This window comes from Pseudoliparis swirei, chromosome 11, assembly GCF_029220125.1.
Source record: "Pseudoliparis swirei isolate HS2019 ecotype Mariana Trench chromosome 11, NWPU_hadal_v1, whole genome shotgun sequence".
NCBI lineage: Eukaryota > Metazoa > Chordata > Actinopteri > Perciformes > Liparidae > Pseudoliparis > Pseudoliparis swirei.
In genome coordinates this window covers 23,784,981-23,808,281 of record NC_079398.1, presented here as the reverse complement: position 1 = coordinate 23,808,281, position 23,301 = coordinate 23,784,981, and the positions used below count along the sequence as shown (strand labels likewise).

At 44.6% G+C, this 23,301-nt stretch overlaps 1 protein-coding gene across 1 annotated transcript; it reads right to left on the bottom strand.

Annotated features, from left to right (window-relative positions):
* Positions 1-2: 2 nt before the first annotated feature.
* Positions 3-22,521, bottom strand: nsd2 (nuclear receptor binding SET domain protein 2; the record flags this gene model as incomplete). Its single annotated transcript, XM_056426822.1, has 22 exons — positions 22,432-22,521; positions 20,435-21,051; positions 16,621-16,789; positions 16,328-16,494; positions 11,848-12,288; positions 11,218-11,425; positions 10,801-10,910; positions 10,442-10,547; positions 10,193-10,308; positions 9,837-9,926; positions 9,428-9,554; positions 8,676-8,876; positions 7,468-7,647; positions 5,826-5,982; positions 5,533-5,735; positions 5,109-5,212; positions 4,665-4,934; positions 3,633-3,749; positions 2,387-2,528; positions 2,180-2,286; positions 1,081-1,279; positions 3-13 (listed from the first exon to the last, which is right to left on the bottom strand). Coding segments are annotated over exons 2-22 (3,813 nt in total), but the record flags the coding sequence as incomplete, so codon positions are not given.
* Between the last annotated feature and the right edge of the window lie 780 nt (positions 22,522-23,301).

The window sequence follows — 23,301 nt, the reverse complement described above, 5'->3', positions numbered from 1 at the left end:
CAGTCCCAGCGGCCTGCAGGGGGCGAGGAGAAGCACGGCGAGTTGAGACCCGAACGGACTCAGAGCGCCGGACGAAGACGGAAAGAAAGCCGTCGAAGAAAGCTGTCATCGAAAAGGTAGACGGAGATCGGCGTTTCCCCGAGGTGCGCAGCCTGTTTGGGGGGATTTTTATCAAGATCCGCAAGCTTGTTGCCCCCCCTGAAATAACGGTCGGGGAAATACTGAGCTGAACCTCTTAAATATAAACACACCGAACATAAAGGGGAGCAGCAGGTTGTTCCAAACAAATCAAAAGGCTGCGATTTAATGTGTTTACAATAAAAACATTTATTTTCTATAAGCACGTTTTAGGAAGTTATTTGATTACTCATTAACACATTAGGAAGAAAATAAATGACAATAAATGAAAATACGTGGGCATATGCATGTTAAACACATTTTTGGGTCAACAGAAATGATTTAACATGGATCTACACGAGTTCCATTTCTTATCAATAAGCGCACAAAGAAATTCTACTGTTGGAGCTATTTAATTTGACATTTGTATTTAGGTTTTCTTGTAAAGTAATATTGATTGTTTATTGCTTATGTAGGTTATATTTAGATATGTTAGTTGTTTCTTATGATAGTTGTAGTTTAGTTTAATATATTTAGTTGTAGGTTCACTGATTGGGCAACACGGGGCACCTGTGGTTACATGTAGAGGTGGGTAGGCACAGGACCAGCATGCACCTGGGTGGCCGATGGTTTTTTACCACAGCATCAGTGAAGAGTGTCAGCGTTGAGTTTGTTCTTTTTTGTTTGTAAAATAAATTATCAGAATCAACACACCGGAGTGGACGTTATTTTCCTTTTGCCTGCGTCGACTCCGAAGCCCACGGAGCGTCAGCGGCGGTTTGATTGATAGTTTTGTTTGATTTCGTACGACAAATGGCCAAAACACGACAATAACAGGAACTCGCCGTTTTATCGAACCCGAGAACGCGTCTACGAGTCCGGAAGCAGCCAAAAGGAAACGGCCGGCAGCTTCCCTCCCGGTTGCGTGCGGTGAACATCTGCCGAGGCGTCGGCGTTCCTTACCGAAGGGCCTCTTGGCGAGGTTGAGGCAGGTCAGGTGATACGCTTTGCTGCAGGTCTTCTTCCCGCAGAGCACCAGCTGCCCTCCGTCTCCGCAGCGGAAGCAGTCGTCGTCGGACTTCTTCTTCCCCTCGGGTTTCCTCCTCTTGTACTTCCTCTTCAGCCGCTTGGCTTTCGGCTCGGCCGTCGGGCCGTTGGAGTTCTGCGGAGGAGACGCCGCGTCGGGATGACAGTGAATGACGCGTGCGTGGAAGCGTCCATGCTCGCCAGTTATTCTGTGAGCAGGTTGTCATTAACTTTTACGTCTCTAAACTTGCCTCAAATCACCCTTTCAAAGTCCTCCAATCGGCTTTGAATATGATATATATATATATATATGATATATCATATATCATATATATATATATATGATATGATATTCCTTTATTTGTCCCACAGTGGGGAAATTTAAAAAAATCACAGCAGCGGTGCACATCAGAGCATCAATGAAAATAAATATAAAACACAAAAGTGTGTGTGTGTGTAAACTACATCTACAAACTAAAAAATACTAAAAACTAAATACTAATGCTAAATATACAGGGGGAAAATAAAACTAAAAACACATCTTTTCGGACTATATCTGGATTAAAACATAGATTAGCACTTCAGTGGCTCTTAAATAGCTCTTATTATGGTACTTTTGTAGTTTGACTATGTTGAGGAAAAGTTACTTTCTGTATTCTTGTTCTTAGTTTGTACTCTTGGTTGATGCACTTATTGTAAGTCGCTTTGGATAAAAGCGTCTGCTAGATGACATGTGATGTAATGTAAAAAATAAAGTAAAGTGCTGAGTAAAGTAAAGTGAAGTAAAGTGCAGAGTTTGCCAGGATGTCCAGGATCTGCTGCAGTGTGTTGTGCAGCCTGACGGCAGCTGAAGGAAGGACTTGTGGTTCCTCTCCTCAGACACCGGGGAGGAACCAATAAATGAATAGAATATGAATATGAATTTGAATCAATAGAAATGAACCCGGAATTTGCAAACACACAATTTGCATCAACGTCTCCAAAAGAAACTGCTTCGATCTGACAATGACCCTCCGGCTGTGGTGACAACGCTCACCTTGGGTCGAACGCCAAGAAAACCGCTGCAGTTGGGAGCGCCGCAGCGACAGACCGTCTTCTCGTTCCCGAGGCAGTCCAGGTTGTAATTGAAGGTCAGCTCCGTGCCTGAAATACAAAATAAATGCATATTTAGGTAAAAGACATTTTGGCGGCAAAAGATGAGATTGTTGGATTGCGTGACGACTGGTTCCCAACTCGTCTTCACCTTCTGGGACGTCACAGACGGCGAACAGGCCGACCCGCGTGTCGCCGTTCACCGTCCACTTCTGCGTCTCGCAGTTGGGCTGACAGCTGTGGTTCATGAAGCGAGAGTAGTTCCCCTTCGGCCCGGCGTCAATGATGCGGTCCTGAAAACCACCAAGAGGAAGTTAAGTTAATCTAAACAGGGTTACATTACATCACATGTCATTTAGCAGACGCTTTTATCCAAAGCGACTTACAATAAGTGCATCAACCAAGAGTACAAACTCAGAACAACAAGAAGACAGAAAGTAACATTTCCTCAACATAGTCAAACTACAAAAGTACCAAAATAAGATATTTAAGAGCCACTGAAGTGATAATCTGTGTTTTAATCCAGATATGAACCAGATATATATAAAAGATGTGTTTTTAGTTTCCGGCGGAAGCTGTAGAGACTTTCTGGGTTGTTACACATGTTGACCAATGGATTTCCAGGACTTTTCCACAACTTTTCCATGACTTTAAACCAAATGTCCATGACCAAACTGAAATCTCAGTTTTAACATGAACAATGTAGAACATGTTGCGTATCGAGAGCGTACGCCGGCTTATATTTTGAGCGTCTTTCTTTAAAAAAAATATTAATTATTTCAAACTCGGCGTAAATGAACATGTGATTATAACTAATTTCCATGACTTTTCCAAAACTTTGATGATGTAAGTTTTTTTCCATGACTTTTCCAGGCCTGGAAATGACCATTTTAAAATTCCATGACCGTAGGAACCCCGTCTAGAGCTGTATCACAATTTGTAATTGAGTTTCTTGTACCAGCGTCACAACATAATTATCATTGCCTTTATATCAGTCAGGCTGCACAACAAACTGCGGTAGATCGCTGGAGATCCTGACAAACTGCACTTTACTTTATTTCCCCCCTGTATATTTAGTATTCATATTTAGTTTTTAATTTTGTGTTTTTATATTTATTTTCATTGATGCTCTGAGGTGCACCGCTGCTGTGATTTTTGAAATGTCCCCACTGTGGGACGAATAAAGGAATATATCATATCATATCATCTTCTATAGCCCATTAGCTTTAAACAGGTGTATTTGTAGTATTGACTTCTGTAATGCTACAGCTGCTTTTCATGTAACACTCCCAATGCAATACCAGTCTGTTGATCTGGCTCCCAGGAGAAACGGCACTGCTGAAGGTAAACAGCGGCCGACACACCACGGAGCGACAGCTGTCCGTCCGGGCACCGACCTTGTCGATGGTGAGCATGTAGAAGTCCGTGATGTTGTTCTCGTGGGCGTACTTGATCCTCGCCCTGCACTCCTCCTCGTCGATCAGCTCTCCGATGTACTCGTTCACAAACTCGCCCTGTTTGAGAAAGCAGACCGGCGACGTGTTGAGGTGAGAAATGTCCCCGGGGCGGCTGCTACGGTGCCCGTTTCAAGTAAAACGCCCTTTAGAATTAGGCAGAAGTAGTATTTCATCCAGCCAAACCGATTACGGACTATTTCCAGGGCTCTTACACATTTTGACAAATGGATTTCCAGGACTTTTCCATGACTTTAAATCAAATTTCCATTACAAAAATAAAATCTCGGTATAAACATGAAACATTTAGAAAATGTTGCGTATTGAGAGCTATCACCGGCTTATATTTTGAGCGTCTTTCTTTAAAAAACATATTAATTATTTCAAACTCGGCGTAAATGAACATGTGATTATAACAACATTTCCATGACTTTTCCCAAACTTTTATGATTCAAGTTTTTTCCATGACTTTTCCAGGCCTGGAAATGACCATTTTAAAACTCCATGACTTTTCCAGGTTTTCCATGACCGTACGAACCCCGTATTTCTTATTTTAGTAAAACAAAAAGAAGATTCACTTTCTGCGTGTCCATTTCTCGCCGTACGTGACGCCGATACACCAGCAGCCAGCGAATATCGCCTCGCTGATGCATCCAATTTCAAGTGGTTGAAATATGGATTCATGCAAATAATTCAACAAATAAAAGTTTGGGAAAAGTCATGTTCATTTACGCCAAGTTTGAAATAATTATTATGGTTTTTTTTTAAAAGACGCTCAAAATATATGCCGGCGTACGCTCTCGATACGCAACATGTTCTAAATGTTTCATGTTTATACCGAGATTTTAGTTTTCTAATAGAAATTTGATTTAAAGTCATGGAAATCCATAATTCAACAAACGACCGACTCCTGCCACGTGTTCATGACGAAGACATCGTTACGGTTTTGGACATTTACGTCAGACGTCGCCTCACCTTCTTGATATCCCGCAGAGAGATCAGGCCCCAGCCTTTGCCAGGCGCCTTGATGATCTTGGTCTCCGGGTAGAGGCGCTTGGTGAAGTCCTGGTTGCAGCAGCGCTCCCCGCTGGGACACACCTGAGGGTGGCACTCGTACTGCAGCATGCGGTTCAGGCACTCGGACTCGAAGCCGCACGGCCTCTCGTCCGCCGGCTTACAGTTACACTTGGGGATCTCGGAAACATCCGCGGTGTAGACCTGAACTCGACCGAAGGGTTTGTTCACCTGAAAGGAGACAACAAAACCCCAGAGGATAACTTCCATCTGCTCTGGAGGCTATGAAGGTAGAGAAGTAACAATTCATAACCTATTTACACGTGTGACCTGGATATTTAGGTCAGTCACATTCGACACGTATTCAAACAAAAAAAGACAAACGCAAACGTTTAGATTTCACACCTTGATACATTTATATGGGGGCGGCTTCCGGCTGTTCTCTTGCGCTTCCTTGGCCTCTCGTTTGATTTTTATCTCCTTGAATCGAGCTTCGGCCTCCAGCAGAGCTTCAGAAACGAGACGGTGAAGAGGCTCAATACATTTCATCTCTGGAAACATTCGCTCTACGTGACAATCGACCGTGATCGGTGTGATGGAACAAGTGCAATTTAAAAACCAGAGAATCTGAAAACATTTAGAGAACAGGTTTGCTTTTCTAGATTGTCTTAATCTTCTTTTTGACATATTGTATATGATGCAAACAAGTAAACATGAACACAAACGGTAAACGCAAAAAGAGAATCCTGTGCATTTTTGTGACTAAACAATCGATTATAGAAATGGAATGAAAAACAATGTTCCTTTAGGAGGCGGTCTAGAGCTTTACCGTTCTTGAAGACTTTGCCGATGCCGGTCCTCTGGTGCTTGCTGCCTCGGTCTCCCTCCATGTACGGAAACACTCGGCCCTGGTGAGTCCAGAAGTAGTCCTTGGAGCCGAAGAAGAAGACCGGGAACTCTCCGATCTCGTGGCGAAGGTGCTGGATGTTGGTGGGGATGTTTCTGGGGTTGTGGATCTCTGCAGGCCACCATCTGAGGCGGATCAAAAAAAGAAGAAGAGGTGTGAGTCGAGGTCACAATGGAGCACAACTCGGTACCGAATCAGGAAACCGTTTCTCTGACCTGTATGTTCCCAGTTTTACCCAGATGATGTCTTTGTATTTGGGTTTCTTTCCGGCCCGGCAGTCGTTGCAGAACCAGCTCCCGTCGGGCATTGCGATGTTCAAGCAGTCGGGGTGAAACGCAGCGGGACAGGACTCGCAGCACAGCAGCTGCCCTCCTGCAACGCAAGAGGGGCGCAAACCTTCAGGTACGAGCGAGAAGAGCTCCGACTCACAGCCGAGGCATCGGAGCAAGGGTGATAAAAACTAGCGCAATAAAACTCAGACGGCAGCCAGAAACACTGCAACGTCCTCACTCGTTCACCCAGGCAGTGAGTGCTTTAGACGTGAGGCTGAGGGGAGAAAGAGGGAGGACTGGTACCGGCAGCTCAGCGGCAATTACTTATTGTTTTGCATTACATGTAAATCTTTTTAAAACAAAATATGCTAATGTAATACATTTCTTTCTACTTCTTTTATCTCAAAAATCATCTTTTGCTCTTGCAAAGGAAAACCAGTTTCAACTAAGACTAGAAGGACGTCCTTCTGCTGCATGTGAAGCAAAGCACAACAAAGTCCTCTGCACATTAAAATGATTCAAAGCAAATAAATGAATCAGTTTCATTTCATTAATATCTGGAAGATAAATTGTTTAACACAGCATATTGTCATACTCTTCATGAGTGAGACGACTTCTGCCGTCCTCTAATAACAAAACTGATCACGAGTCGGCGCCTGAGAGACGAATCCCCTCCAGAGGGAAGCCCTGCGCTGACGGGTCTGGACAGAAAAGTCACATTTCTGTATGTTTTTCCGACTCTATCCGACCCAGTCTACAGCTTTTGCTAAATAATAATAACATATATTTGAAGTAATTAGGATCAGGATTTTACATGCGGTTGTTGGGTAATGATTAGTCATAAGTTGATTGATTAATCGTATATACTTTATACTTAATTTAAAGTTATTCTATTTAGAGTCAAACTTCTGCTAGAGTTAAAGATATGTAAACATCCATATAATAATCAATATTCATCACTCTGAAAACTGTTTTTGGTCAGTTTTGGTTATTTAACACTAGATTTAAAAAGTAAATAAAAATATTAATAATAATAATAACTTTATTTATATAGCACCTTTAAAAACAATGTTTACAAAGTGCTCTACAGAGAAACAAATGGAATAGTAAGAAACAAATATAACATTTCAAAATATATATTAAATAGAAAACAGACAAACTAAATTAGGGGAACCAAAGTTCTGCATAAAAGGACGAGATCACTTAAACGCTGTTCTCTAAAAATAGGTTTTAAGAAGTGATTTAAAAGAAGTTACTGATTCTGCAGCCTTATCCTCTGGTAGGTCGTTCCAAAGTCGAGGGGCTCTAACGGCAAAAGCACGGTCAACTTTTGATTTAAGCCTCGACATTGGAACGGACAGAAGCCCCCCCCCCCCCACCGGAGGATCTCAGGCTGCGTGTTGGCTCATAAGGGGCTAACATCTCAATGATATAGCTTGGAGCCCTCTAGTGCTAAAAGTTGTCAAGAGAGAGAAAGATTGAAGAAAAAAAGAGAGCCATTTATACCTATAATGGCCAGCAGGTGGCCCCTTTGGCGGTTTTAGTGTTAAAAGAAAGTTTGATATAAACGTGTGGGGAGGCGAACCTTTAGAGCAGACGAAGCACCAGCTGACGTTGACGTGGCTGTGGTGGCTGTAGCCCTTCTTGGCGTTGAAGTGGTTGGTGCAGACCATGGCGGTGTTGGTGATCATCTGGCTGCCCGCAGCCACACACAGGTCACCGACGTGGTACGCGAGGGGGCAGCGCAGGCAACGCATCAACCGCCCTGCAAATCAGAGAGCGAGCGGGACCCCAGATCAGACATCCGTCCGTCGCGAGGAGCACGCGTGACGTCGAGACATGAGAAACTGCCGCTGAGCCAGTTCGCTTTGAGTCTACGAGACGAGGCTTCGGCTTGGGGTCAAACAGAAATGTACATCTCACATCGTCATACACATCTAAGTAGAATAAGAAAAAAGGAGATTATTTCTGTATCAAGTTCAATCGTTTACAAAATGCGGCCTGGCTTTTTGCAGAACTATTTATATTATTTCAGCGAGTTGTTCCCTTTATTCTCCATGCGTGTGACTGAGGCTCAAGCTATAGTGTTATAGCATTCTTTTCTGGACATCAAACACGATACAGGGTTCTTACACATGTTGACCAATGGATTTCCATGACTTTTCCAGGACTTTAAACCAAATTTCCATGAATAAACTGAAATCTCGGTATAAACATAAAAGATGTAGAACATTTTGCGTTTCGAGAGCGTACGCCGGCTTATATTTTGAGCGTCTTTCTTTAAAAAACATATTAATTATTTCAAACTCGGCATAAATGAACATGTGATTATAACAAATTTCCAGGACTTTTCCAAAACTTTTATAATTTAAGTTTTTTCCATAACTTTTCCAGGCCTGGAAATGACCATTTTAAAATTCCATGACTTTTCCAGGTTTTCCATGACCGTACGAACCCTGACTAACAATATTTTTTTATTCTGACACTGAACAGATCTATTCTGCAAACCTCCAATGTCCGGATGTTGCTGGCTGATATAGACAGTTGTGATGGGGTTTCTTGACAGGTATTTAAAGGGTTAGTTCACTCAAACGTCCTTCCCACAGCTTTAAAAAAGCAAAAAGGTCTAATAGTATTACAGAAAGTGCAACTGGCTTCATATAATGAATGTGAATGTGTGATCTTAACTTTTGGCAACTAGCGCATTGATCCTTTATCGAGTCTCACAACCCACAAAACCACAACTGTAACGACCTCAACAGGAAAGGAAACGTGACGTCTCTGGCGTCGCACCTTTGGTGGACTTCTGCTTGGTGCGGCAGCCGTAGTGGCAGCTCAGGCAGGCGTGAAGCGGGCAGCGGAAGCCCTTGTTGTCGAACACAGTGAGGGGGTTGAGGCGGATACACGCCTCGTGGTAAAACTTTCCGCATTGTGGGACGTGGCAGCGCCGCGCGGCGCCGTCCGGCTGCTTGCAGGTGAAACACGAGTGAATTCCTGAGGAGGAGAAACGGGAAGGGGAGAGAATTGTGACAAACGTTCAACCAACTCTCAGCCCTCAAAAGCACCATCGTTGATGGGTTATGATCGGTTAGAAAGGAAAGATACACAAATGATCAAACCGTGTAGAACTCCAAAAGTGCAAGAATCTTGCAAATACGTGACCTTCTTTAACCTCCTGTTACCTTTACATTTACTGACATATTTTACCCTCGGGGTCAATTTGACCACAGCAATTAAAACCTCCAGAAAATTATTAGAATTAATATTGTTTCCCAAGTTTAAGTGTGAGGTACTTTATGTTTGTTTGTTGACTACCTAAATAGCCCTTTAAATATATAAAAAAGTTGATATTTCTTATATGTTTGACACAGTGAAAAACAGCCTGGGGTCAAATTGACCCCAAAGAACACCGACATTAAACATTGAATGGGGTCAAATTGACCTGAAAGGTAACAGGACAATACGAGACGATAAGAAAGAGACCAAAGGGGTTGTTTCTCCCCCAGATCGATGGCTGTTTCCTGGCCTCGGTGGGAGCTCCTCACCTGTGCTGCACTCCTGACACAGAAGCTTCTCGTCCGGTTTCAATGACGGAGCCAGACAGTGGAGGTGAAACATGCCGCAGCATTGGCCTTCACACGGCACCAAGTCCTCACCGGCCTGCTCACACATCTGTACGGGGAATGAAATACAGATATTAAAACACAGGAAGTGATCGAGACAATTCAGTGCATGTGGAAGATTGAGATGGACATTTGTATTACTGTTATAAAGTGGAAGCAAGCTGAAAACATGTCTCTATCCTAGGAATGATTATACAAGGTGTGTGATCCAGTGTGTTTGTACAAGATCAAATTGCCCCGGCATGTTTGTATGTAGAAACAAGGGAAGCAGCATTTCCCCCCAGAAATGTCCGACATTTAAATAACGAGTCTGTTCAACTCAACGACCGACCTGGCAGACGAACTCTTTCTTCCGTTCGCCCTTTTTTGTCCCGTCTAAGCTGTCACTCGGAGAATCGGGACGTCCTTCGCTTCCAGAACCCTGCAGCAAACGACACGTGGGAGATGATGGATAAATGAGACCGGGCCGAGTCGCACGAAGAACAATCAAACGTCTCAAAGATTATGCTTGAGGACAACTCGGACCACTGGTAAAATGCATGTAATATTGAATTAATACAATACAAATTGCACTGGAGGACTTTGTGTTTAAATAACTGTTTGGCAACACCAATGTGTAAAATTTAACCAGATTAAGATTGGTGGATCCTGAGCACTTGGCACTAATCTGGGGTTATTCCCCCTCACCTCGGGATCAGGACACGGGGTGACCCGCCTTCTCTTTGCCTTGGAGGGTGTCGTCTCATTCTCTCCATTCTGCTTTCTTTTCATCCTACGCTTTGGTTTCTCTGCATCTTCGTCTTCTGTGAAGACAAAGTGTTTGGACAGAGACGACTAAGTACACAACAAAAAGAGACTCACAACAAACCTGAGAGGTTTTCGTTGTGACTTTTGAAGAGCAATGGTGTCCTTCAGTAGACGAACAAGGTGGCTTACCAGTGATGAGAGCTTTAGACTTTGTTATTCTCTTCTTGGTTTTTGTTACATCTTTGTCGGCGTTCTTCCTCCTCTTCTTTTTATCCGTTCCTTCTGAAGTCGAGTCCTGGGAAGGTGTGTGCAAGTGAGAAACATAAAAATCAACACTTCATCACAAAGTGCTTATAATCCATTTTAGTACTGATGTAGTTAAAAAAAGACAAATTAGGAAAACACGCCACGCTGCAGCATTTTTAATAAAAAATATTGCTGATGCATTCTTAGCAAGAAATCCCGAGGCTCCACTCGTGAGGTCCTTCCCAATGTCAGCCATTTGCCAAAAATAAAAGAAACAATATTTCACTAGAGGGAGAACACACCTGTTTTTCTGCATTGTTGCTTGTTTTACGTTTCCTTTTGGGCTGCTGAGCCTCGTCTGCCGCAGCATCGGTCGGCGACCCATTAGACGTCTTCCTCTGCCGCCTCTTGACTAAAGAAAAACAAATTAAAAGTTCAAACTCCCTGATTTGGTAATTAATGGTTCGAACACAAAATGCTTTTCGAGTATCTTAATGATTCATTTAAAAAGCCCACACAACAAAAATTTACTATCTATATACAAGCAATTCTAAAATACACTGGTCACATGGTGATACAGTCCACACTAAGCCAACCACTTCACTATTTTACGAGCCACATGTGGCAATTTAAAGCAGCAGACTCCACCGCTCTGGTAAACACATACCAGCCATGCCCAGATTTAACAGACCCGGTACGGGTTGAAACTTTCAACCAACCTGGAACTGAAACTGGAACTGAGACTGGTTCTGTCAGATTGTCTGACGAAGAAGCCAGCTTTGATTTTCTTTTCTTCACGGGGTCCGTTGCCGATGTCCTCCTCCTCCGAGCCGTCTTTGTGGGAGCCGGAGCCTGTCTGGGCGTCCGCTTCTTCCTCTGAGGTGTGACGGTTCCAGCTTGTAGATCTGGTGCAGAAGTGGTGGGATCCTATAAAGAAAACCACCAAACGCATCAAATGGCATCATCTTAAAAAAAGGCCAACGCTTCATCAGGCTGACAAAATATGATCTTGAAATTATCCTTTAAGGTTCCTCAACCGTTTCCGTGTAAAATTGTCTTTGTAATTTTACACCTTGAATTTGTTAGATTTTTTTATTATTATTTGAGTTAACATTGAAAGGTTAAAATATTAGTTATATATATAGTCAGATGTGGGTTAATATGAATATATACCTGAAGCCTATTCGTCACCACACAAAGCTCTTTCCTGTGATTACCTTCAACTCTACATTTTGTCTGATTTCCAAACCTTTAAGACCAATATTGATAAGTTCATACGTTTCCCCATTCTCTTTGACCATGTTTCCTAAATAAAAACATTGATGAAAAGCTGAATTAGTTGTCCGAACCTGTGAAGCCGTCTGCGGAGGAAGTGTTTCTTTGGAAGAAACTGGGTCTTTCACTTGCTTTTTCGACTGCAAATTATTGAGCTGGCCTTTGCCCCTTCGTCGATATTCTCCTGAGCCGAGTTTTGTTCTGGGCGCTTGTGTCTTTTTTCCCGATGAAGTGCTGTCTTGGGACCGAGGGGCGGCCGTCGGGTCGTCGGCGGGGCCCGCCGGCGGCGAGGGGAGATCTGGGCTGAGTCTCGACTCCGTTTCCTGGTCCATCTCGGAGCTCTGTTTGGGACTCAACTTCTCCAGGGTGCAGGGGTTCAGCTGAGGCCCGTCATCGTCGTACAGAAAAGTGAAGTTGACCATGCGCTCATCCATCGACATGGTGAAGGCCTCCTTGGCCTGAATGACACCCATGTTCCACTGAGCTTGGAGCTTACGGGGCACAGAGGGCGCCGTCTGCGAAAATTATTAGAATTAATATTGTTTCCCAAGTTTGGTGTGGTGCTATGTTTGTTTATTGACTACCTGACCGCCCTTTAATATATAAAAAGTTGATATTTCTTATATGTTTGACACAGTGAAAAACAGCCTGAAATAGATTATTTAAAACGAGCATTAAACATTAGATGGGGTCAAATTGACCCCGAAGGTAACAGGACAATACGAGGGCGATAAGAAAGAGACCAAAGGGTTGTTCTCCCCAGATCGATGGCTGTTCCTGGCCTCGGTGGGGCTCTCCTCACCTGTGCTGCACTCCTGACACAGAAGCTTCTCGGTTTCAATAGCAGACCAGACAGTGGAAGTGAAACAATGCCGCAGCATTAGCCTTCACACGGCACCAAGTCTCTTGGCCTGCTCACACCTCTGTCTGGGGAATGAAATACAGATATTAAAACACAGGAAGTGATCGAGAGACAATTCAGTACATGTGGAAGATTGAGATGGACATTTTTATTACTGTTAGAGAGAAGTGGAAGCAAGCTGAAAACATGTCTCTATCTAGGAATGATTATACAAGGTGAAAAATGGCAATCCAGTGTGTTTTGTACAAAGATCAAATTGCCCAGCATGTGTTTGTATGTAGAAACAAAGGAAGCAGCATTTCCCCAAAGAAATGTCCGACATTTTAAATAACTTGAGTCTGTTCAACTCAGCGACCGACCTGTGCAGGCGAAACTCTTCCGTTAATTCGCCCTTTTTTGTCCCGTCTAAGCTGTCACTCGGAGAATCGGGGATCGTCCTTAAACTTTCCAGAACCCTGCAGCCGAAGCGACACGATGGAGATGATGGATAAATGAGACCGGGCGAGTCGCCACGAAGAACAATCAAACGTCTCAAAGATTGTACTTGAGGGACAACTCGGACCACTGGTAAAATGCATATAATATTGAATTAATACAATACAAATTGCACTGGAGGACTTTTGTGTTTCCCAAATAACTGTTTAACTTAACACCAATGTAAATTAACCTTGATTAAAGATTGGTGGATCCTGACGCACTTGGCACTAATCTCTGGGGTTATTCCCCTCACACCTGGGATCAGGACGCAGGGTGACCCGCCTTCTCTTTTGCCTTGGAGGTGTCGTCTCATTCTCTCCATTCTGCTTTCTTTTTCATCCCTACGCTTTGGAGACTCTCACCATGCTTAGTCTTCTACTGAAGACAAAGTGTTTGGACAGGGGCGACTAAGTACACAACAAAGAGACTCACAAGCAAACCTGAGAGGTTTTTAGTTGTGACTTTGAAGAAGCAATGGTGTCCTTCAGTGGACGAACAAGGGTGGCTTACCAGTGATGAAACTTTAGACTTTGTTATTCTCTTCTTGGTTTTTGTTACATCTTTATAGCCATTCTTCCTCCTCTTCTTTGCTTGTAGATTCCTTCTGAGTCGAGTCCTGGGAAGGTGTGTGCAAGTGAGAAACATAAAAATCAACACTTCATACTTAAAGTGCTTATAATCCATTTTAGTACTGATGTGGTTAAAAAAAGACAAATTAAGGAAAACGCATGCGCTGCAGCATTTTAATAAAATATTGCTGATGCATTCTGTACAAGAAAATCGAGAACTCCCTAGAAATGAAGTCCTTCCAATGTCCAGCCATTTGCAAAATAAAAGAAACAATATTTTCACTGGAGGAACACACCTGTTTTTCTGCATCATTGCTTGTTTCACGTTTCCTTTTGGGCTGCTGAGCCCTCGTCCTGCCGCAGCGTAAATGGTCGGTGACCCATTAGACGTCTTCCTCTGCCGCCTCTTGACTAAAGAAAAACAAATTAAAAGTTCAAACTCCCTGATTTGGTAATTAATGGTTCGAACACAAAATGCTTTTCGAGTATCTTAATGATTCATTTAAAAAGCCCACACAACAAAAATGTACTATCTATATACAAACAATTCTAAAATACACTGGTCACATGGTGATACATTCCACACTAAGCCAACCACTTCACTATTTTACGAGCCATGTATTGGCAATTTAGTAATAACGAACTCCACGCTCTGGTAAACACATACCAGCCATGCCCAGATTTAACAGACCCGGTACGGGTTGAAACTTTCAACCAACCTGGAACTGAAACTGGAACTGAGACTGGTTCTGTCAGATTGTCTGACGAAGAAGCCAGCTTTGATTTTCTTTTCTTCACGGGGTCCGTTGCCGATGTCCTCCTCCTCCGAGCCGTCTTTGTGGGAGCCGGAGCCTGTCTGGGCGTCCGCTTCTTCCTCCTGAGTGTGGCCGGTTCCAACTTGTAGATCTGGGTGCAGAAGTGGTGGGATCCTATAAAGAAAAGAAAACCACAAAGCGCATCAAATGGCATCATCTTAAAAAGGCCAGCGCTTCATCAGGCTGACAAAATATGATCTTGAAATTATCCTTTAAGGTTCCTCAACCGTTTCCGTGTAAAATGTCTATGCATAATTTTACATCTTGAATAATGAATTTTTTTATTATTATTTTGAGATTTAACATTGAAAGTTCAAATAGTAGTTATATATATAGTCAGATGCAGGTTAATATGAATGATATATACCTGAAGCCTATTCGTCACCACACAAAGCTCTTTCCTGTGATTACCTTCAACTCTACATTTTGTCTGATTTCCAAACCTTTAAGACCAATATTGATAAGTTCATACGTTTCCCCATTCTCTTTGACCATGTTTCCTAAATAAAAACATTGATGAAAAGCTGAATTAGTTGTCCGAACCTGTGGCTTCCGTCTACTTGTTGGAGAAGTGTTTCTTTGGAAGAAACTGGGTCTTTCACTTGCTTTTATTACTGGAAATTATTGAGCTGGCCTTTGCCTCGCTTAAATCTGATATTCTCCTGAGCCGAGTTTTGTTCTGAAGCGCTTGTGTCTTTTCGATGAAGTGCTGTCTTGGGGACGAGGCGGCAAATCGGGTGCGTGGTGAGGAATCACATGCCCGGTAGCGAGGGAGATCTGGGCTGAGTCTGCGACTCCGTTTCCTGGTCCATCTCAAGAGCTCTGGTTTGGGACTCAACTACTCCCGAGGTGCGGGAGGTTCCAGGTGGGGCCCGTCAACCGTTGTCCTGAAAAAGTGAAGTTGACCATGCGCTCATCCATACGACATGGTGAAGGCCTCCTTGGCCTGAATGACACCCATGTTCCACTGAGCTTGGAGCTTACGGGGCACAGAGGGCGCCGTCTGCGTGGCAGTGGGAGAAAGAAACGGAATTTTGCGACGAGAGTTGCAAAAGGCGCCTTACAATGCAGTAAATGTCGTCGATCCCTCGTGTTCGAGTGGGGAACACATGGCGCCACCGAGAGAACGCCAGTAACAAATACTTGATTTTACACAGTGGGCAATATTTAAAAACAAAATTACAAACTTGATAAGCAGCATGTGACAGTTGTATAGGAGATAACAAACGTGGAAAAAAAGGACACATGACATGTTTGTTCGTGTTAAAGCTTTTCTTTTTAACCTTCCTGTTACCTTCATCTTTTTTACCCTCGGGGTCAATTTCACCCCAGTAATTAAAACCTCCAGAACATTATTTGAATTAATATTGTTTCCCAAGTTTAAGTGTGAGGTACTTTATGTTTGTTGACTTCCTAAATATCCCTTTAAATAAATAAAAAAGTTGATATTTCTTATATGTTTTACAAATTATTTAAAGAACACCGATAAATACAAGTTAACAGATTCAGGACATTGAAAATATATCATGTGAATTTTCACAGTTGTCCCCAATAAATTAGGAAAAGTTGTGAAATATAAAGCAAAATTAATGATGTCAATTTGTTTTTTTAGAGACGTTAAACATTGAATTGGGTCAAATTGACCCCAACGGTAAGAGGAGGGTTAAAACAGACTTTATGCATCATGAGGATGTTTTCTCGTAATTGCAAATTAAATTTAAAAATAAATAAATCAGGAAATGTTTTAATGTTGCAAGGCTTCTGACCGAAGTCTTTCTAAACCACATCCTCACCAGGCAACGACGTCACGTACGAGAAGAAGCTGATTTACCCGTTTGTGGATGACACGAGAGGCGGGCTGCTTGCTGCCCTTGCTCAGCTCTTGGTATTGATCCTCTCCGGTGAAGGACACCATGTTCTTCTCAAAGATGTAGCCTCTCTCTGGGGCGTCTCCAAAATACTGCACATGGTAAAGGGGGCCCAGCCTGCGGTTGACTGCTGTAGAAGGAATCAAGAAAACACAATCAAATAACACGTATAAATGGTTTTTTTAAAACAGTGACTCCTTAACTTTAACGCATCACGAAATGCAAACCGAGGCAGGTGGCAGAGACCGTTACTCACTCGTCTGTTTCGGTTTGATGTGATTGTTAAATTCGGGGTCTGTGGTCACCATGCAGGGCCACCAAGGGTATCCTGACACCTTGGTCCAAACCAAATCACCAACATAAAAACTGATCAGCACAGGGGACTCTTCTGCTTTCTCCGCTGCAAACTGTGGGACGAGATCAGGCTGGAGGAGAGGAAGAAGAATGGTTAAATCAAGAGATAAAAATAGAAACTAATCAAGGATCAACACCCTTTGCTTCCTAAAATCAATTATGTTCTCACACAGTATTTCAGACACTACCAGTATTTTACACCTGCAAGTATACTAATAATAATTCACATACAAAACATTGAGTTTGCATCTGTCCATATAAGGTTAAACACGCTATATTTATGTTAGAAAACTGTATTGAGCTTTCCATCGGAGGACCGGTACCGTTTGGTCACATTTACATGGTCCTCTTGTCTTAATACCATCTGTCGCACATTATTGTGAATATTAAAGTTCTCGCTTAAAAAAATATCGATCCTTTCTCAAAAGTAGGCTAAAATCCCAAAACCTCATCAGCTGCTCCAGTTCCATCGACAGCGTCGGCGCGGTCGTCCGGTTCCCCGAGCGGGGCGGCGGACCGAGGTAAACGCTGCGAACGCTCCCCTTCTCTTCTTCCGGGTCCGCCTCTTCTCCGGCGCGGGCCTTCGTCTTCGGCGGCCCGGCGGGCGGACGGTCCGTTAGCGCAGGGCGGCAATCGAGCAGCGGCTGCTCGACCGCCTGGTGCAGCGCGCTTTCGGTTACGGCGAGCGAAACAGTGCGCTGGCGGGTGCCGTTGCGTAGCGGGGCGTCGGCGCCCTCGGGGCGCAGAAGCAGCGGCGCGTCTTGATCCCGTTCAGCACGCAGGAGGAGGTGAGGGTCTTTGGGCCTCTCGAGGCTCTGGTTGTTGATGACAGTGGCGGCCATCTTCTGCAAACGCCGTCCTGCAAGCGTGGCGGCCAGCTGGCGGCAGCTTTGTCCATTATAAGGAGGCGGGTTGGCGCTCCGTCCCCGCCTTTCCGTACGCTGGGGACTCCAGCGGCTGCTTCATGCTGGTCGGGTTGGCAGGTTCGGAGCTACTGATCGAGGCAGGGCTACCTTTGCTGTCCATCCATTTAACCCCTCAGGCTCACGGGAGCTTGGACGGAATGAGACAGAAAACTTCTTACTCCACGAGGTTCCAATCAGACATTAAACACAGCGTGCAATACATTTATTTGGAGCTCTTCAGTCAAGCAATTTGTAAAAAAGTTTATTCTGGAGAAGGAGTGAATCCAAAGAGGCGTAATGTTACATTCTACAAAATGGCCTCCTTTGCCCCGGGCACGACCAGTGGCTCAGGAGGCGACAGAAAAACGGCACCTGTCACAAGATATTTCCAGCCACGGAGCTCTGGGTGTTTTCAATAAGACCAAAAGTCGCAATAACAACAACAACAACAACAACATCCCTCTCTGCATGGCAGAAGTACACAAACGCCTCAATTAAATACGTTGATCCCTACTAATGTAAACGAGATCAAGTCAGAACCGATTATCGATTACTTCCAGGCGCACGAACAAGAAGCACGAGGGCGGGCGATGACCTCTTACCGCGACACTTTTTGGGGAGAAAGTTAGCTTTCTCTCCCGGGAAGAGGGGCTGCAGTCGGTGGAGGAGCGAGCTGATAATGCAGGTTGTCTGCAAAAGCTCCACCGCATGCAGCGAAAGCCCGATGAGTGGGTGGTGCTGCAGGCCCACATCACTGGAGAGAAAAGCCGCGGAAATGGAAGCAGCTGACGGGTAACGCTTGCGTATCGGAGTGCGAATAATATATGGAATTCAACGCGTCTCACTTTAGGATTAACAAGTTGCATTCCGGTTTTATTTCGCCCGGTGATGTTAATTTGTTGATCGGTGAATGTAATGTAACGGCAGGGGTGTTATCTCACGTTATCTGGCTAATACGTGGAACGGCGGCAACGTAACATTATCTTCAGCCCATCGCATGTCAGACTAAGGGCCCCGACTACAAGCTGAAAGAGGAAGCCACGATGTGCAGGAATCTCTGGATCCATCCTCGGTTAGCGCTTGTTACCCCCACACACACGCACACACACACCGTACAATCGCATCTCTGTCACGGCTACAGTCAGCCATTACGTCGCAGTCCAGCCAGCAAATAGTCTAAGCCGCCACCCAAAAAGATGGCTAAATGCAGTTGTACACCCACCCGACGAAGCAAACAGAAACATAAACGATAGTAGACAAACGAACGCGCGTTAAAGCTGTTTGATAACAGGAGCGTGTTCAAATTATAGTGATGTTGTTTCACCGATGTACCTCAATTTGCGGGCGCCATGACAGCTCGTTTAAAAAGAAGCTAACCGTGCTAGCCCAGTCAAAGCTGCCCTGCCGTTAGCTCGCTAGCTAGCTTACGTTAGCGAGTTAAAATGGTCGGTCGGGACGAACAAGTGTATTTCCGACAAACTCCCGCCGGTTAATATCGCCGGGATGACAAACAGCATGAAGACCGCTTCTCTGTAGTTACCTGTTGGGTCTCCTCTCAGTCGTCAAAGCAGAAATGTGTCGTATATTCATCCTGCAAAGCGAAGGATTTAATTCAAACCCGAATCAAAAAGCTTGCGGGAAACTCAAACTATGCGGCCGACCAGCGCGAAAAATACTCACTTCCGATTGGTCGAGAGCTCAGCGGCTCCAGCCCCGTCATTCAAAAAAAAGAAAAGAAATCAACCGCTGGAAGGAGCTGCCGGGGTTTCCATCTGTTTTCACATCATTCCGCCACTTTTTTTATGACTATATTATTTATTTTTTATCGCAAGTGCTCCAAACGTACATACGCTATATGTTCATTTGTCTCTTAAAACAATAATGTAGTTTCTGTCCGAGTTCTGACTACTAATATACGCTATTAAATGCAATTGTTTTTGTATTTACATTAAAATCAGTTTCCCCTCAACTAGTTAAGCTCCAGCAGTTAGATAAAACGACGATATTCACACCCACGGCCAATACATCTCAACTTAATAACATTACGATACTAGTTGGATGATCTTCGAATTGAATGGGAGGGTACAGTAAAGTAAATACGCGCAGTTTAACAGTTGCATGGAAAAGTCTGGAACCTTATGACTGAACCTATACCTAAACATAAATCAGTCAAACAATCTCACGTTGGGCCCACTTATTTTACGTTTTTACTGTTAATCAGGTGAAACAGTGACGACTCTGAATCACGGACCTTGCTAATGTAATATATATGGTCTTTGCAAGCAATAGTTGTGAGTTACAATTCTGGTTCCTCTGAGGATGTATGATGGCTGGTCATATTAACCCAGAGCTAATGTGAGTTTAGGTCCCTATATAGTTAATTTTAATCTAAATTTCAGTATCAACATTGAATTCAAGTAAATACAATGCATATAACACCCAATAGATTACACTGATGTACAGTGAAGTACAGTAAGTTCAAACTGCAGCGGCACCTAAAGATCGTGAGATCTGAAACTCCTTTTAAATATTACATGCCATTTCCTGCACACATTGGCGTTTCAAATAAAAGCCACAATCCTGATACAATATCACTGCTCTGAGATGACAAAGTGCTGGAACCCATTTTATTCATAATTCTTTCTATGGAAATTCCAAGCATTTGCCTCCCTTACATTGTTAAGGAATTCACAGTTGAAACTGCTTCTTGCCACCACAATGCGTTTGAGTGTTGATCGCAGTCTTATGTGTTGGCAGATGGCTGCTTAAAAATATCGATCCTTTCTCAAAAGTAGGCTAAAATCCCAAAACCTCATCAGCTGCTCCAGTTCCATCGACAGCGTCGGCGCGGTCGTCCGGTTCCCCGAGCGGGGCGGCCGGACCGAGGGTCGCTTTGCGAGACGCTCCCCTCCTCTTCTTCGGGTCCCGCCTCTTCTCCGGCGCTGATGCCTCGTCTTCGGCGGACGCGGACGGACCGGTCCCGTTGGCGCAGGACGGCTCGAACGACGGCTGCTCGACCGCCTGGTGCGACGCCGCTTTCGGTTCGGCGCGAGGAGAGCAATTGCGCTGGCGGGTGCCGTTCGTCGCGGGGGCGTCGGCGCCCTCCGGGGCGCAGAGCTTCGGCGGCGCGTCTTGATCCCCGTTCAGCACGCGGGAGGTGAGGTCTTTGAGCCTCTCGAGGCTCTGGTTGTTGTGACCGTGGCCGGCCATCTTCTGCAGAACGCCGTCCTGCAGCGTGGCGGCCAGCTGAGCGGCGGCTTTGTCCATGATGAGGAGAGCGGGTTCGCCGCTCACGTCCCCCCCGCCTTTCCGTACGCTGGGGGACTCCAGCGGCTGCTTCATGCTGGTCGGGTTGGCGGGTTCGGGCATCGAAGGCAGGGAGCTACCTTTGCTGTCCATCCCATTTAACCCCCTCCAGGCTCACGGAGCTGCAGGACGGGACAGAAACTTCTTACTCCACAGGTTCCAATCAGACATTAAACACAGCGTGCAATACATTTGTTGGAGCTCTTCAGTCAAGCAATTTGTAAAAAAAGTTATTCTGGAAAGTGAATCCAAAGAGCGTAATGTTACACATTCTACAAAATGGCACTCCTTTGCCCCGGAGCACGACCAGTGAGCTCGGAGGCGACAGAGAAAACTGCACCTGTCACAGAATGTTCCAGCCACGGAGCTCTGGGTGTTTTCAATAAGACCAAAAGTCGCAACAACAACAACAACAACAACAACATCCCTCTCTGCATGGCAGAAGTACACAAGCGCCTCAATTAAATACGTTGATCCCTACTAATGTAAACGAGATCAAGTCGAACCGATTATCGATTACTTCCAGGCGCACGAACAAGAAGCACAGGGCGGGCGGAGACCTCTTACCGCGACACTTTTTGGGGGGAGAAAGTTAGCTTTCTCTCCGGGAAGAGGGGGGGCTGCAGTCGGTGGAGGAGCGAGCTGATAATGCAGGAGGTTGTCTGCAAAGCTCCACCGCATGCAGCGAAAGCCCGATGAGTGGGTGGTGCTGCGAGCCCGCATCACTGGAGAGAAAAGCCGCGGAAATGGAAGCAGCTGACGGAGTAACGCGTATCGGAGTGCGAATAATATATGGAATTCAACGCGTCTCACTTTAGGATTAACAAGTTGCATTCCGGTTTATTTCGCCCGGTGATGTTAATTTGTTGATCGGTGAATGTAATGTAACGGCAGGGGTGTTATCTCACGTTATCCTGGCTAATACGTGGAGCAACGTAACGCATTATCTTCAGCCCATCATGTCAGACTAAGGGCCCCGACTACAAGCTGAAGAGGAAGCCACGATGTGGGAATCTCACGGATCCCATCCTCGGACCAGCGCCCCCCACCCCCCCCCACACACACACACACACACACACCGTACAATCGCATCTCTGTCACGGCTACAGTCAGCCATTACGTCGCAGTCCAGCAAATAGTCTAAGCCGCCACCCAAAAAGATAGCTAAATACAGTTGTACACCCTCCCGACGAAAGCAAACAAACATAAACGATAGTAGACAAACGAACGCGCGTTAAAGCTGTTTGATAACAGGAGCGTGTTCAAATTATAGTGATGTTGTTTCGCCGATGTACTCAATTTGCGGGCGCCATGACAGCTCGTTTAAAAAGAAGCTAACCGTGCTAGCCCAGTCAAACTGCCCTGCCGTTAGCTCGCTAGCTAGCTTACGTTAGCAGGTTAAAATGGTCGGTCGGGACGAACAAGTGTATTTCCGACAAACTCCCGCCGGTTAATATCCTCCGGGATGACAACAGCATGAAAGACCGCTTCTCTGTAGTTACCTGTTGGGTCTCCTCTCGGTCGTCAAAGCAGAAATGTGTCCGTATTCATCCTGCAAAAGCGAAGGATTTAATTCAAACCGAATCAAAAGCTTGCGGGAAACTCAAACTATGCGGCCGACCAGCGCGAAAAATACTCACTTCCGATTGGTCGAGAGCTCAGCGGCTCCAGCCCCGTCATTCAAAAAAAAGAAAAGAAATCAACCGCTGGAAGGAGCTGACCCCGGGGTTTCCATCTGTTTTCACATCATTCCGCCATTTCCTGCACACAGTAGCGTTTCAAAATAAAAGCCACAATCCCTGATACAATATCACTGCTCTGAATGACAAAGTGCTGGAGACCCATTTTTATTCATAATTCTTTCTATGGAAATTCCAAGCATTGTTTTGCCTCCCGCTTACATTGTTAGGAATTCACAGTTGGAAGCTGCTTCTTGCCACCACAATGCGTTTGAGTGTTGATCGCAGTCTTATGTGTTGGCAGATGGCTGCTTAGGAGCTCCACCGGCTCAGTTGGGCTTCAGGGGCTTCTTCAGTTGTGGTAATGAGTGAGGGGCAAATTAAGCTCTTTCTTTGCTCACCAAGAGTATCCTGCTGGTTTGGGGATCATACAAATATGCTTCTCTAACTTTAACTTTTAAGACCAGTACTGAAGACGTGTGAGAAAATGCAATAACGAAAAGACAAAACCCTCATACTGTTATGTTCACAGTATTTGGTTTAGTTTGCTCTTCCTGTACTAATTTTCAAGTCTATTGAAGCATTTTACTCTCTAACCCAACATAATAACTGCATTGAAGATTAATTACATTTAATATTTACAGTCATCTAGATGGGAATTAAACATTGATTAAAAAAACCCATATGTGCACA